The sequence below is a fragment of the Apodemus sylvaticus genome, chromosome 19 (genome assembly GCF_947179515.1).
Source record: "Apodemus sylvaticus chromosome 19, mApoSyl1.1, whole genome shotgun sequence".
Lineage (NCBI taxonomy): Eukaryota > Metazoa > Chordata > Mammalia > Rodentia > Muridae > Apodemus > Apodemus sylvaticus.
In genome coordinates this window covers 66,084,852-66,100,240 of record NC_067490.1, presented here as the reverse complement: position 1 = coordinate 66,100,240, position 15,389 = coordinate 66,084,852, and the positions used below count along the sequence as shown (strand labels likewise).

The 15,389-nt window shown below is 42.4% G+C and overlaps 2 protein-coding genes across 2 annotated transcripts in view; both read left to right on the top strand.

The window, feature by feature from the left end:
* The first annotated feature begins 363 nt into the window (after window positions 1-363).
* LOC127669353 (PRAME family member 8-like) lies at window positions 364-2,892 on the top strand. The gene is made up of 4 exons (XM_052163160.1): window positions 364-488; window positions 898-1,297; window positions 1,409-1,488; window positions 2,511-2,892. Exons 1-4 carry the CDS (start codon window positions 364-366, stop codon window positions 2,890-2,892), a joined length of 987 nt encoding a protein of 328 aa, XP_052019120.1.
* A 1,220-nt stretch (window positions 2,893-4,112) lies between these two features.
* The window catches only part of LOC127669352 (uncharacterized), a 34,416-nt gene continuing 23,139 nt past the window's right edge, over window positions 4,113-15,389 (top strand). The window contains exon 1 of the mRNA XM_052163159.1: window positions 4,113-4,236. Within this exon, the coding sequence (XP_052019119.1) occupies window positions 4,113-4,236 (124 nt within the window). The remainder of the gene's footprint in view (window positions 4,237-15,389) is intronic.

The window sequence follows — 15,389 nt, the reverse complement described above, 5'->3', positions numbered from 1 at the left end:
GCCTCCAGCTGGAGGTGTGGCTCAGATTAAAGGTGTACCAGGTTTCTATTTGGAACTTGCTTTGTCCCAGGTTGACTTTGAACTCAGAGATCTGATTGTCTAAATCTCCCAGGATTAAAGGCATGAACTATATTGCCTGGGGCTAAGATTTGCATAGCCACTCTGTTTCAAGATCTCCCTTCTAAAATCTAGATCAGAAGCCTGTGCATTCCAGCCTCAAGATCTGGATCACAGGTGTGGCCTCCACTTCTGGATTATCCTTCATTTCACAAATTGTCATGTTGAAAGCCAGTAATAACCATCACAATAAAACACCTGAAAGCTTTAGGAAAAAAGGTAAGACACAAACAGATATTGAAGGCAATGGTGGCAGCTTGGCCCTTTACCTGCCTCCCTGTGTGGGCCCTGATGAAAACCCCTGATGTGGAGGTCTTGCAAGCAGTGCTGGATGGCATAGATATACTGCTGACACAGAATGTTAGTCCCAGGTAAGCAAGGCCCAAGGAGACTAGATGGGGAATCATAGGGATAGTGTAAGACACACATTAGGGCAGGAAGAATGGGGTCAAACGGTATAGGGGCTAATGATGCCATTGACATGGTGATTTGTGGAAATACTATTCAATTTGAAAACGGATCTAAATGATAGTCATAGGTCAGGACAGGTCAGGGTACAAGGAGCCATGTTAGGATGAGCCGTTCTGTGCCTTTCCTACAGGCACTAGATAGGGAAGAGCCACAAGTCAAGAGGGTCATGTCTCCAGATGCATATCATGCAGTTTCCTTGCCTGCCTGGTGTGACGTACTGTGATGGAACTGATCTTAGACATGTGGGATCCAGGCTAACTCCATGTTGGTTCATTTTACATTATGAAACTTGGCCTTTATCTTTCACAGAAGCAGGAAGTGTCAAGTCCTGAACTTGAGAGATGTGCGCCAGGATTTTTGGGATGTATGGACTGGAAGAAAGGATGAAGTCTGCTCAGCAAAGACTGGGAATGAGAAGCAAGTTGCAAAGCACATTCCTAGATATGCACTGAGGCAGCATTTGAAGGTGGTCACCGACCTGAGCCTTGGCTTCTGTCTGCAACAACATCAAACATGCTTACTACAATGGGCCCAGCAGAGAAAACACTCTTTGAGGCTATGCTGTCTGAAGATGAAGATTTGTCACTTCCTAGTGGAGATTATCAGGGAGATCTTGAACATTTTTCAGCCAAACTATATTGAGGAATGGGAAATATACACAAAGCAGGTCCTATCCTTACTAGGTTGCTTTGTACCTTGCTTTGACCAGGTGAGAAATCTTTGCAAATTCCATCTAAGGGAAAGAAGATTGAGGATCTCACTTAGTGGTGTGCTTCATTTTGCACATGTAAAGAACTGTGCTGCCAAATTCCTTTCTCAGTTCTCCAAACTCAACTATCTCCAACACCTCTCCATGAATGGTGGCTACTTTTCCAGTGACAACATGAAGCAGTTGTTCAGGTACAGAAGGATAGTGATCTGTTTCTGTTATTGCAACAACCTTTCCCTTTACTCCAATCATTAGTGGGCATCAAGTGTGACAGTCATAGAGGATGTTACAGTGATGCACTTTTTACACTATCAATGTGTGGATTGTTTCCTTTTTAATGGAGCTCACTTGCTTCGGTCCCCACTCGTTTGGAATACTAAATCTACAGAACAAAGAAATAATAGTATAAAATAACACACACGGTGTGATGGATCCAATGGGCAGCATTCGACTGTGACTTCCAATGCATCTGGTGGCAGGACTCCTGTTTGCTTTGTAAACAATAGTGTGGACCAACTTCTTTGTTTCCTTAAAATTGGAATAACTGCGTAACTAGTCACGTTAAATTACTGTAGTTTTTCATATGGTATTTAATGTAAGTTGTGTCGATTGCAGTTTTAAACTGATTCAAGGTAACAGGACAGACCAGAGGGGCCAGATATGGGGAGGCTCCACACCTACTCTCTACAAAGATTTGTGAGAACAGGAACCCGTTTGTTCCTCCATTGGAGTCAGTCAGCCTCTACTTCTCCATAAAGATTTGAACACAACTTATGACTAAGTAGACGGGTAATCTGTGACACTGTGGTGGGGGTCATCAGTGTCAAGGGTGAAACACTGTGATCAGGGATAAAGATTGTGGAGATAGCCGGGACATGGATGAACTCTGCAGGACATAGGCCATGATATTGCCGGAACCCTTCTGTGCTTGTTCTTTCTAGGTGTGCTCTCCTAGCACGATGGGGCAAACTCTAGTTCTCAGACAGAGTGAGGAAGGGTTGTTGCAGACATGCGGTCTGATCCCACCCTACCTGAGTGTAATATGCTTCAGGAAACAATGCTATGAGGAGACACCATCATGCAGTTTCCCCACGGTGGACCTTCAACATATGAATAGATTGACTCCACATATGTGGATTCTCTGTGTCAGTATCAGTCTTACTCGTGTCCTCCTGCACCATGACTCAGAACAATTTTCTTGTTCTTTCTCTAGATGTCTGAGGAGCCCCTTGGAATCCTTGTCTATGATTATCTGCCAACTCTCCAAGTCAGACTTGAAACACATGTCAGAGTGTCAGAGGCTGTGTCAACTGAAACACCTGCACTTTGATGGTGTGGTGTTTCCCAAGTCGTGTTCCACGAGTCTCCGAATTTTCCTCGAGAATGTTTCTGAATCTCTGCAGACCCTGCAATTAGAGAACCACAGGATGAAGGACTCTCAGCTCAAAATCCTTTTGCCTGCTCTGGGCCAGCGCTCACAGCTCACCTCTTTCGATTTCTATGAGGACGGCGTCTCCACGGCTGTAATGAAGGAGCTTCTGCAATGCATGGCCAATCAGAGGAAGCTGGTTGTTGAGCAGTACCGGCCCAACTAGAGTGCTATGGTCACGAGGATTATCTTATAGTGGACACATTTTCCCAACTGTGTCGAAATCTCATGGACATTCTCAGGACCAGAAGGCAGCCCAAGACAATCACATTTGCTCCAGAAACCTGTCGTTATTTTTGGAGTCGCTGCATCTATGATATGAAGACCAGACTTTGTCGTTGCTGGCGGTAAAGAAAAGGTTGATTCTGGATGCTAGGAAATGATATCTGAGGAAGTACGTTCATCACGGGGTTCCAGAACTTTGTGGTTTCAGATCCATTGGAATCAAAATGGTGTTCTGTGTATGGAGACCACAGGGGTCACTTCAAATGAAGAATAAGAAAATAATATCAGGTGTCTTGTAGAATCAGAAAGACGGTACTGCGTTTCTAAATGAGCCCCCATCGGGACAGAATCGGCAGTGTCTTTCCCATGTTGTAAATATATGGCCAATCTGTGAACCGAATGTTCTCCTCTCATGTACTACTGAGTCACCGACCTCAGTTTTAGGCTTGTGTTCATAGTATCCTATGACACCATGATGTATGATCAAAGAAATTATCATATAAGACATATTGGTGGCATTAAAGTCAATTATGACATTGTATTTTACTGTTTACTTCCCACACTTTGGCTCCTTGGTGAGTATGTACAGAGAATTGTCCAACTACTTGTGAGTGCCACCACTTCTGCACAGGAGAATATTTCTGTTTTCTGCAATTTCCTCTGCAAATTTCAGCATCACAATTTTACCCACCTGCAGAAATAGGACTGGCTAAGTTGGAAGGCCAGGGCAGTGCTGGCCCTGATACAGAAAACCCAGGAACCTGGCCTTGAGAAAGTGTGTATCTTTTATGTGCTTCAAGTCTTGGAAGAGCTTCATGTTTTATAAGCCTTACTTCTGCAGTTGGTCTTCCTTAAAGCTTAGCCTCTCAGCAGGAAATGGATCTGAGGTAGGGGAGTTCACTCAGGCAGGAGATTCCCTATGAGTTCTAGGCCATGCTGATTTACACAGAGAATTCTAGGGCTATACAGCAAGAAGAAGAGATAAATGGAGGAAAAACAGAGGGAGGGCAGGAGGGAGGAGAGGAGGGAAGGAGGAAGGGGAGCAGGGATTGAGGGAGGACTGAGTGATGGATGGGTCTGAATGACAGTCCTTGCTTCATTTGTGGAGTATAAAAGGAAGCAGCTGTGTAAAACAGTGCTCAGGAAATGGGAGAGTCAGCTATGATCTTCCTCGTGGGACTTCACCTGCACAAGACAATGCCTGGGAAGTTAGAGGCTCTCACTCTGCAGTCCACGCTTTCACTCCCGGGCCAGTTGTGTTCTCTACACCATGCTGAGGATGTGGGTACTAGTAGTCAAGAATGGTCAACATCTGTTGTCATTCCAAGATAGTGTTTTATAATTTCTTGTACCTTGTGTTGCAGTTTTACCTTTTCAATTTCCCCAGGAATGTGAAGTGATCTTCCCCCTACTCCCCATCAGACCTAACCTGTGAAATAAGTCATATACAAGGCTAGGGAGTGATCACAAGGTTGTCAGTGAGATGACAAAACTTAAATATCATTGCTTACAATCTTTGAGTTTGCTTTCTGGACTTCATTTTTCAGGAAGTTTATGTAGGAAATACTGACCAGCATGTTTTTCTTTGAATTTTTATATTTTATTTTAAAAATAATTACATCACCTGGTCCTTTTAATAGTTGTGGGAAGAAACAGATAACACATTTTGGATTCGCAGGGAGAAGGACAGCCTTCCATTATGTCTTCTGTAAGGAGCTGTCCTGGAGGAGATTTCTTCAATACTCCGTCAACAGTCGAAAATACCAGACATTGTTGCAGAACTTCAGTTTCTAGTATAAAAAAAAAAAAAAAAAAAAAAAAAAAAAAAAAAAAAAAAAAAAACGGACAAAAATAATTTTGTATCAAAGTCGAATGGGGATTTTTTTGAAACTCATAGTTCAGTACTTTCTTTATTCCAGTCTTGACTGAATTCTGTACATTGTAATACATTTTAACATATAAATTTAAATAAGTAGGACCCTTTTCAGTTTAGATATACTGGAACTGGAATAAATAATAAACAAATATGGAACATTTTTTTTCTTGTGAATCTCTGGCTTGTAAATATTTTGTGTTAGAGATGGGTTTGGAGAAGGTGTTTTGCTTAGATATTACTTGAGGATCTTCAGAACACAGTCACTCTAGTGACCAGGACAGATTGGATGGATCGAGGACAGTTAACCTTAGGACTCTTCCAGTCTGGTTACGGAGCCATAGCAATGCTAAGCCTGAATCTGCTACATTGTACTGAATTATAGTAGTAATGTGGGGACCAAGAAAAGTCCAAGCGGTTCAAGAGCTAAATTCCCTTCCTAAGCACCCCTCTTGACCTTAGGGGAGCTTCAAACACATCCTGAAAAGAATTGGAAACAGGTATCCTAAATTAAATAGGAGGCTAAGGAGTAGTTCGCAGACTGATCTCCAAGATCTCCCAGGGAATGGAGTCTGGGTACTCAGAAGGTTATTTAACTCTGAAATGTCCAGCGACCTTGCTTTGTTTGTAACTTTTCATGATCATAATGTGTTTTTGAAGACACTGAAGTGCATTGTGTCTTTACATGAAAATGACTGCAAGTTATGGTGTTGAATGAACTGTTAAAGTAAGCAAACCACACTGGGAAACAGAAGGAGACCCTGGTGATCTACGAAGAGTCTCAGCACCAGGTACAGCATCCCTTTCCCTTCCCAACTCAGGAGAACAGGAAGGAAGGGATTTCCTGCTCAGCAGGAGACTTCAGCACTGAGACTTCTTGTGGAAATCCATCCATCAAGTACACAGAGTGAAGGAGGGAGGAGGTCTTACCCACTGAGCAGGACAACCAAGGATACACAGAGAAAACACAAACAAATACAAAAAGAAAAGAAAATTTGCCTTCCTATAGATCTCAGGTATGCAGATCTCACCTGAGCCACCATAGTCCTTAGAGTTCCACCCCTCTTCCAATTCAGACACCTCTGAACTGTCAAAGCCCAGAGGCTGCTGCTGTTGTGGAGGAATTAGCCATCCCATCTGACAAATGCCCTAAACTGTTTCACTCTTAGGGATGTGGAACTCCTGGATGTCCTAGAGTGGGACAGGATGATTAGTTGTCCCAGTTACTGCAATTGCCTTACTATTCTGCCCAGCTCAGAGACCTTTCCTCTAAAATCTAGAATTCCCTCTAAAATCAAGTGATTCATGCCATTGTTGTGAGAGTAGCTACTTCACCATCTCTCTGTACACAGACTCTACCTAACACCCTTGGAAGTGCTCAGATGATTAAAGAACCTGAACATCTGAAAGTCTTTTTGCCAAATCTCTCTATCCAACACAAAAAGAAATTTTTGTGTTTTGAGACAAGGTCTCCTTTTGCAGTCTTTGAATGTCCCAGAATTATAATGTAGAACACACTGACCTTGAACTCAGAGACCTGCCTTCTTCTAATGTGCTAGGATTAAAGGTGTGCACAAGCATGCCTGGTTCTCGAAATCCTTATTTAATTATAAATTTAGGAGGCATTTGCCTGTTCCTCAGACACCATCCATGAGCCCCATTTGTTTGTTGGATGTGGCAGTCAACCTTACACAGTAACATTTGAAATGAGAGTGTCTTAAAGAGAAATGTTTTATTTTTCCCTGGAGCTGACATCCTGTCATCACTTGGTGGTCAATTCAGAAGGTCTAAAATCAAATTGTTCCTTTCTTGCCATTGTAACCTGCAGATCACCTACCACCCATGTCCCACAACATGTACCCAGGCTTCTACTCTGCCTTCTTTTTGAGAACAAGATAAGAAATTGTAGTGGATGGGGCACTCTTTTCTCCCTAAAAAGTCTGTTAGTGTCCACACCCCACCCCCTAATGAAACTCCACCCACAAGGAAATTCCTTTGAATTGATTAGTGACCACTTCCAACCCCATATTCAAATTCTGTCTTTGACCTTGAAATACAATTACATAAGTTACAGAGAGGAAATATTTTAATTCTGTGCACTTTACACATCAGAATCCAATGATTCTACATAGATTTAAGGAAAAATTCCTTCACGTATCAATTGAAAAGTCAGGAGGACAAAATAAAGCAATTTCAAGGCTCCGGGGCATGTGGGGCACAGTCCCAGCCCAGAATCCCACAGAGGCAGAATAAGGTTCTTGCTCAGGTTTGCTCTGCCTTCTCCCATTGAATATAGTGAAGGATTCCAAGGCTTATTCTCTTATTCTTTCCACAGTGCTTGGGTGTCTTTTATTTCCAGGTTCCTCAGTCATGTAGCCTCAGTCATTTCTGGGAGCGCCCTTGGCTCCAGGATTCACCTCGGGCAAACATGCCTCCACTGTGGTGGGCACTGTCATCTTCTGGCTGCTTCAGAGCCCATTGGACCCTTCTCCTGGATATGACTCCTACTTCTTGAGGACCCCAAAGGCTCTCTGAACTCTCAGCCATTGGCTCCTCTCCATGTGGTTCTCTACAGTATTTCTGTCCCCTCTCTTCTCCAAATGCAGCTTCATCCAGCAGTGTGGCTATGCAGGGGTTCCCAGGCCCACAGTACCAGAGGTGCTGGCCAAAGAAATGACTCAAGGCCTCAAAATAATCCATTGCCCAGGCTCATGCCTATTCTTGGGTCATGTCTGGAGGCATGCGGGGCTCTGGGTGGTCCTTCCTTCCAGACAGCTCTTCCAAGGGTGATGCAGAAGCCATAGCTTCAGCTTCTCAACAAAGTAGCAGAGTTTAGCAGGTGACTTTCTCCAGATTATAATCTGAGAATATTTGAAAAGATAATTAGCATATGTTTATCTGTTATATTATATCCTGTATATTTCTCCTTATAATATGCATTTAATATATTTACCTCGGGAGTGGTGGCAGATTTAGCCTATATATTACTAGTATCAACAGGTGAGGCTGCTCAATCTATAGAGATACATTTATCAAATACATTCAACTGATATCTGTTTTATGATATCTGCCTTGTGTATTTTGCCTGTATTCAAAGACAGAATGGCATTTCAGTGACTGGGGATATAGCTCATTGGAAAACACAGAGGAAGAGACCTTCCTCTCATCACTTCAGGGATCCTTGTACAATACTGACCATATAATGGATCCCAAATCAACAGATGCCAGAAAATTGAAATGACACCTTGTACCTTGTCAGAGCACCATGAGTTAAAGCTGTCCTGCAATAACAGCAGAAACAACAAACAGAAAGGCTACACAACTCTCTGCTCACTGATCTCTGGGTCAGGGAAGAAATAAAGGAAGAAATTCAGGTCTTTCTAGAACACAACTAAAATGAAGGCACATTTTTGAGACACAATGAAAATAGTCCTAAGTTCATAGTAAAATGCCTATATAAAGAAATTAGAAAGTTATCATATCGGCAGCATATAAGTCATATTAGTTAGGGTTCTCTAGAGTCACAGAGCTTATGGAATGTCTCTATAAATGAAGGTAATTAATTGTAATTACTTACAGTCTGCAATCCAAACAACCCAACAATTGGCAACTATGAATGGGAAGTCCAATCGTCTAGTAGTTCCAGTTAATATTCTGTGCAAGCTGGAATCCTGAAGAGGTAGGTTCCAACAAACACATGTGCTGGCAAGTCAGTGCAAGCCATCAGAGTGTGAGTCCTCCTCCCCCCACTGTCCTTATATAGGCCTCCAGCAGGACTTGTGGCTCAGATTAAAGGTGTGTGCAACGAGGCCTGGATCTGGAACTTGCTTTGTCCCAGGTTGACTTTGAACTCAGAGATCGGATTGTCTCAGTCTCCCAGGATTAAAGGTATGGACTATTTTGCCTGGGGCTAATCTTTGCATAGCCACTCTGCTTCAAGATCTCCCAGCTAAGATCTAGATCAGAAGCCTGTGCATTCCAGCTTAAAGATCTGGATCTCAGGTGTGGCCCCCACTTCTGGATTATCGTTCATTTCACACATAGTCAAGTTGACAGCCAGGAGTAGCCATCACAGTAAAACACTTGAAAGCTCTAGGGAAAAAGGGAAGAATCAAGCCCCCCAAAGAGGAGTAGAAGGCAGGAAATAATCAAAATTGGGGCTGAATGGAATCAGTTAGAAACAAAGAAAAAAATGCAAAGAATCAACCAAACTAAGTGCTGGTTCTTTGAGAAAATCAACAAAATAGACAAACCTTAGTCAAATTACCAAAGAGATAGAGAGAAAGAATCCAAAACAAAATCCAAAATTAAAAGGGAGGCCTGAGAGCTGACAGTGAGGACGGTCAAAGAATCATTAGGTCCTACTACAAAAATCTGTACTCTATAAAATTGGAAAATCTTAAAAAAATGAACAATGTTCTAGACAGATACTACTAACCAAAGTTAAATCATGATCAGGCAAACACTTTAAATAGCCCAAAACCCCTAAAGAAAGAGAAGCAGTCATTAAAAGTCACCCAACCAAAAAAGGCCCAGAGCCAGATGGTTTTGGTGCAGAATTCTTCCAGACTTTCCAAGAAGAGATAATTCCAATACTCCTCAAACCACTCCACAAAATAAAAATAGAAGGGACATTTCCAAACTCAGTGTATGAATCCACAGTGACCCAGATACCTAAACTATATAAACTTTCAACCCAGAAATAAAATGTCAGACCGATTTATTTTATGAACATTGATACAGAAATACTAAATAAAAATTCTCACAAACTGAATCCAGGAACACACCAAAGAAATTATCCATCAAGATCAAGTAGGCTACATTTCATGGATGCATGGGTGATTCAATATAAGAAAATCCATCAAAGTAATCCACTGTATAAATAAACCGAAAAAAAACCATAGGATTATCTCATTAGATACTGAAAAAACCTTTGATAATATCTGATACCCCTACATTTTAAAGATATTAAAAACATCAGGTATACAGGGCACGTACCTGACACTATCAAAGCAATATACACCAAGCCAATAGCCAAACTCAAATTAATGCAGAGAAATTTAAGCTTTTCTACTAAAATCTGGGACAAGACTAGGCTGCTCACCCTGTCTCTATCTATTCAACCTAGTACTCGAAGTTCTAGCCAGGGCAATTACACAACAAAAGGAGTTCAAGTGGATACAACTTGGAAAGGATGAAATCAAAATATTGCTATTTGTGAAGGATATGATAGAATATAGAAGCAACTCCAAAAATTCGACCAGAGAACTCCTACATCTGATAACACCTTCACCAAAGTGTCTGGATACAAATTTACTCAAACAAGGCAGCAGCCCTCCTGATAAATCGTCCTAGAAATAAATATCTTGCTGTGACTTTAACCAAACACGTGAAAAAGATCTGTATGACAAGAACTTCAAGTCCCTGAAGAAAGAAGTTGAAGAAGATAACAGGAGATAGGATGATGTATCCTGCTCATGGATAGATAGGGCTAACCTAGAGAAACTGGCCATTTTATAAAAGTCAAACTACAGAGTCAATGTAATCTCCATCAAAATTCCACCTCATTTTTTTTACAGACCTTGAAAGATCAATTCTCAACTTTATATGAAAAAAACAAAAATCCCAGGATAGCCAAAATTGTCCTGAACAATAAAAGAACATTGGGAGAAATCACAGTCTCTTCTATCAATCAGTACTACAGAGTAATAGTAATAAAAAAATTGCTTGGTATTGGTGCAGAAAAGCATTGATCAATGGAATTGAATGGAGAATCGAGAAATAAACCCACACATCTATAGACACTTGATATTTCATAAATGGAAAAATGAAAACTCCCTCAAATGGTGCTGGACTAACTGGATGTCTACATCTAGAGGAATAAAAATAGATTCATACTTATCACCATGCAAAAAACTAAAGTCCAAGTGGATCAACAACCTCAATATGAAACCAGATGCACTAAATCTCACAGAAGAGAGGGTGGGAAATACCCTTGAATGCATTGCTACATGAAACACACCCCTGAACAGAACACCAATGGTTCAGGCTCTAAGATCAACAACTGAGAAAATGGACCTCATGAAACTGAAACTGAAACACTTTTGTGAGACAAAGGACACTTTCAATAGGACAAATCAACAGCCCGCGGATTGAGAAAGGATCTTCACTAAGCGTACATCTGACAAAGTGATAGTATCAAAAATTTACAAAAAACTCAAGAAGTTAGACACCAACAATCCAAAAAATTAAAAAAAAATGGTGTAGGGTGCAGAACTAAACAGATTTTCTCCAAAAAAATACCTAAAGAAATACTCAAGTTCCTTAATCATCAGAAAAAAGAAAATCAAAACACTCTGAGGTTCCATTTTACGCCCACAGAGTAGCTAAGATCAAAAGCTGAAGGGACGGCACGCGCTACAGCCGATGTGAAGCAACGGGAAGACTGCTCCACTGCTGGTCGGAGTTTCGGCCCTGAAACACAAAGGTTATACTATCACACGCTGACTTTATTTCAGAATACTTTAAAAAGAAGTGTGTGTGTGTGTGTGTGTGTGTGTGTGTGTGTGTGTGTGTATGTGTGTGTGTGTGTGTGTGTGTGTGTGTGTGTGTGTGTGTAAATGTATTTTGTCCATAGGACAATAATACAATCTGCATGAATTGATGCTCTCCTTCCAACATATAGCTCTAAGGAATCAAACTCAGGTTATCTGAATGTTAGAGACTCAATAAAACATCATGCAAACGTCCCCTTGTGTTGTCCTCTAGGGAGTAATTTGTCCCTGTGACCACGCCTGACCCCCCTCAATTCTGGAATACACTGAAATTCGTCACAACTAGAGTGTGTTCCCTTCTCCAGGGAATCAGTGTAGTGGGCGTGGCCGACCCCTCCCTATGGAGATGCTGCATCTCCTGTGAATGTGAATCACAGCCACAGCCAGGGTGAACATGGACTGCAAGGGAGAGGGGTGTGGTGAACGTGCTGTGTGAACAAATCCTGTACTTGAGCAGTGAGGGCGGCTGATAGACAGGTTCAAACCTGCCAAACTCCATGTAGGAGGCTCAGCCCACCTGGGCTGACAGAGGCCCTCTCCACCCTCCCAAGGGGCCTGGCTCTGCAGGCTGTGCAGACAGCACCATGTTTCCAGCTGTGGTCAGCCATCGCCCACGCTGTGGTGGGCTTTGGTCATTTGTGTGTCTGTAAGTCAGTCCACTCACACTCCTGTCAGCAACCTCTGCTCACTGACCTTCCTGTAACTCCAGTAAAGCAAGTTGAACTTGGATGATACTCTTACTTCAGCCTGTTGTTGGTTCCCTGTCTGGGGTGAGTCGATGTTGTTCAACAAGGAACTGTGCCGCAGAACAGCAGAGAAGGAGTTATGGGTCACTGAGGCGATCCAAGTGGATCTCCAGTCTTCATGGCCAGATATTGGCCGGACTGCCCAGGTACAGCATTGAAACCATAGAACATTAAAAATCCACACAGAGACAAAGCACAACACACAACTTTGTAAATGATACAGTTGGAAAGTTGTAGTTCACATTAAAACTGACAATAATATTAATAGCAACAACAACAACAATATTGAAGTTAATAGTGTAGTGGAATAAATCAGTTCCAAGTCTTATTTCATGGCAGATTTTGGCCATATGTGGTGGTTAATAGCAATAGTAGTAGTAGTAAAAATAATAGTTACTGAGTTACTAATAACAGTAATAAGATAGTTAATAATAAAAACAATAATATAGTTAATGATAATAATAATATCGTTAATAAACCATACAGCATTTAAAAGCCATACAGACAAAACCCAGCACAGAGCTTTGTAAATGACACAGTGGAGAAGTTTTAGTTCACATTCACACTGACAACGTATTGTGAAATATCTCAGTGAATGAAAGGCTTTTCAGAGGGGAAGATACATTTCTTACAATGGAAATGAACACAACTGAAGCTGAAATTTGGTGCAGATCACAATTTGCAGTCTTGCCGGGGACAATTGGATGACTTTGGTGACTTGCCAGACTGAAAACGTTCCTAAGGCGATGCACATTTAATACAGAAATATTAGAAATTGGAGTCACATCCAGCATTTAGAAAGGAAGGTGAGCAGAGGGGACCCGGAAAGAAATTGAAAATGGTTCTGGATCACAGAACATTTCCTAGACACCAGCACATGGGCTCCAGGCGTTTCATGCAGGGCTCCCTCCACCCCCTCTGGACCCCAAGTATGCAATGGATCCCACCAGAGCCTCTCCGCAAAAGCCTGGCTTCATCTGAAATCCAAAGCACCTGGAAACAAAATCAACTATGCTGTTAATAATCAACATCAGAGGCAGGTAGGAGTGGTGCACACCTTTAATAATAGTACTTTGGGAGGCAGAGGCAGGTGGGTTTCTGAGTTTGAGACCATGCTGGTATACAGGGTGAGTTCCAGGACAGCCAGGGCTACACAGAGACACCCTGCCTTGAAAAACTAACCAAGCAAAACAAACAAACAAACAGAAACAAACAAAAACACACAAAAAAACACAAAAACTCCACCAATAAACAAACAAAAAGAAAAATCAAACAAGCAAAACAAACAAAAACAAAAAACACAAAAAACACACAAAAACCCAGAAATAAACAAACAAAAACAAAGTGAAAACAAAGAAAGAAAGAATGAAAAAAACAAAGAAAGAAAGAAAGAAAGAAAAAAGAAAGAAAAGAGAAAGAAAGAAAAAAGAAAGAAAGAAAAAGAAAAAAGAAAGAAAGAAAGAAGAACAAAGGAAGGAAGGAAGGAAGGAAGGAAGGAAGGAAGGAAGGAAGGAAGGAAGGAAGGAAGGAAGGAACGAAGGAACGAAGGAACGAAGGAAGGAAGGAAGGAAGGAAGGAAGGAAGGAACGAAGGAACGAAGGAAGGAAGGAAGGAAGGAAGGAAGAAAAACAATCAACATGGATCCAGCCTCTGCCTGCTGATAGCACAGGGCAACTTGACTTGACTGACAGGTCACACTCAGTTGTGAACCAGGATCATACAACACAAAGCTCAGGTGCTGGACATTGCGAAGGTGGGAGAGGTGCTTTCCTGGAGACACAGTGCCCACTGCTGCAGTAGTCGCTGGCCTGCATCTTGCAGGCAGAGCTGCAGATCTCTGCAAATGAACCATTCTGGTTTAGGACTCTATCACTGGCTCCTGCTCCCCTATTGATATGGAAAGGTCTGAGAGTGCAGTGACCATGGACTTATCCTGGACCAGAAGCCTGGGTAAACCTCAGACCGGGCTAGTGAGAAGCCATCGGGCCGCCATGTTTGGGTTCTTGTTGCCAAATCAAGTGCTCGCCAGGGAAATAACCTGGAAGCCTCCATAGAAAGTGACGCCTTGAGGGTCAGCAGCATTGGAAGCATGGGTCCAGACAGAATTCCACTGCAGCCTCCCTGGCAGTCTGATCCTGTCAGCAAAACTAAAGCACCGAGAAACACAATCACATACCCAGTTTGAAACCGGTGTAGGATTTCCGCCCGGCATTGTTGACATCTGAGCAGAAATTTGCTTGGCTGCAGGTAGCAAGCTCTTGCAAACAGGGATGCTCAGAAAAGACTCTTGGCATCAGAAGTTGGCTCAAAGCACAGCGCTGGCGCCTGAGCACCCTCTACTGTGAAGAAGTCACAGGCCTGAAGCTCTGAGCTGAGAACAGCTTATGCTTCTGGACAGACTCATGCATTGGCCAGGCTCCCTTTGTGTGATCCACAGTGTGGACAAGCAAGAGGACAACTAACCATGGGCTAGGCCAGGATCAAAACCTGGCCCCAAACCCTGGATATGTGAGTGAGAAGCCATCAGTTAGTGCCTTCTGTCGTCTTGCACACTAGACAAGTGCACAGCAGGGCCATAGGCATGGGACAACTGCAGAAGGGAAGGTGTGTGGGAGAAAGACAGCTCAGAGAGCAGAGCTTTACGGTCCTGTACTGGGCTGTCTTGAAAAACTAAAAAACAAACAAACAAACAAACAAACAAAGCTGGGTGGTGGTGGAGCATGCCTTTATTCCCAGCACTTGGGAGGCAGACGCAGGCAGATTTCTGAGTTCGAGGCCAGCCTGATCCACAGAGAGAGTTCCAGGACAGCCAGAGGTATAGAGAGAAACTCTGTCACAAGCACGCAAACAACAAACAAACAAACAAACAAAAACAACAAAAAACCAACCAACCAAACAAACAAAACCCTTCACAACAAAGGAATGCAGCTTCAATTGATATTCTGGTGGATACCAATTTTGTAGACCTCCAGAGGTGGGCAGTGGTGGGGTGAGGCAGATGCTTTGATCTACTTGTAGGGCCAAAAGTGTGCCTTTACCAATGACAGTTTTACCATTCTTCTAGTAAATGGAAAAAAACTGGATGGATTTTCAGGGTTTAGAAATGACAAGGAACTGAGCAGACAGAAACAATCAGAAAACACGTGGTCTGCATCACATCTCCTGCATACTCATAACTGAGCACCAGGCTCTTCTGTCAGCATTTAGTAATGCACCCTGGGTTTGAATCAAATCCCACCTCATCCTGCCAGGAAGAATCTGATCT

Coding starts and splice junctions, on each gene's coding strand:
- LOC127669353 (XM_052163160.1), top strand. CDS start 364: ATGGTGGCAGCTTGGCCCTTTACCTGCCTCCCTGTGTGGGCCCTGATG. Junction 489..897: donor ACACAGAATGTTAGTCCCAG/GTAAGCAAGGCC, acceptor TATCTTTCACAG/AAGCAGGAAGTGTCAAGTCC. Junction 1,489..2,510: donor AACATGAAGCAGTTGTTCAG/GTACAGAAGGAT, acceptor TTCTTTCTCTAG/ATGTCTGAGGAGCCCCTTGG.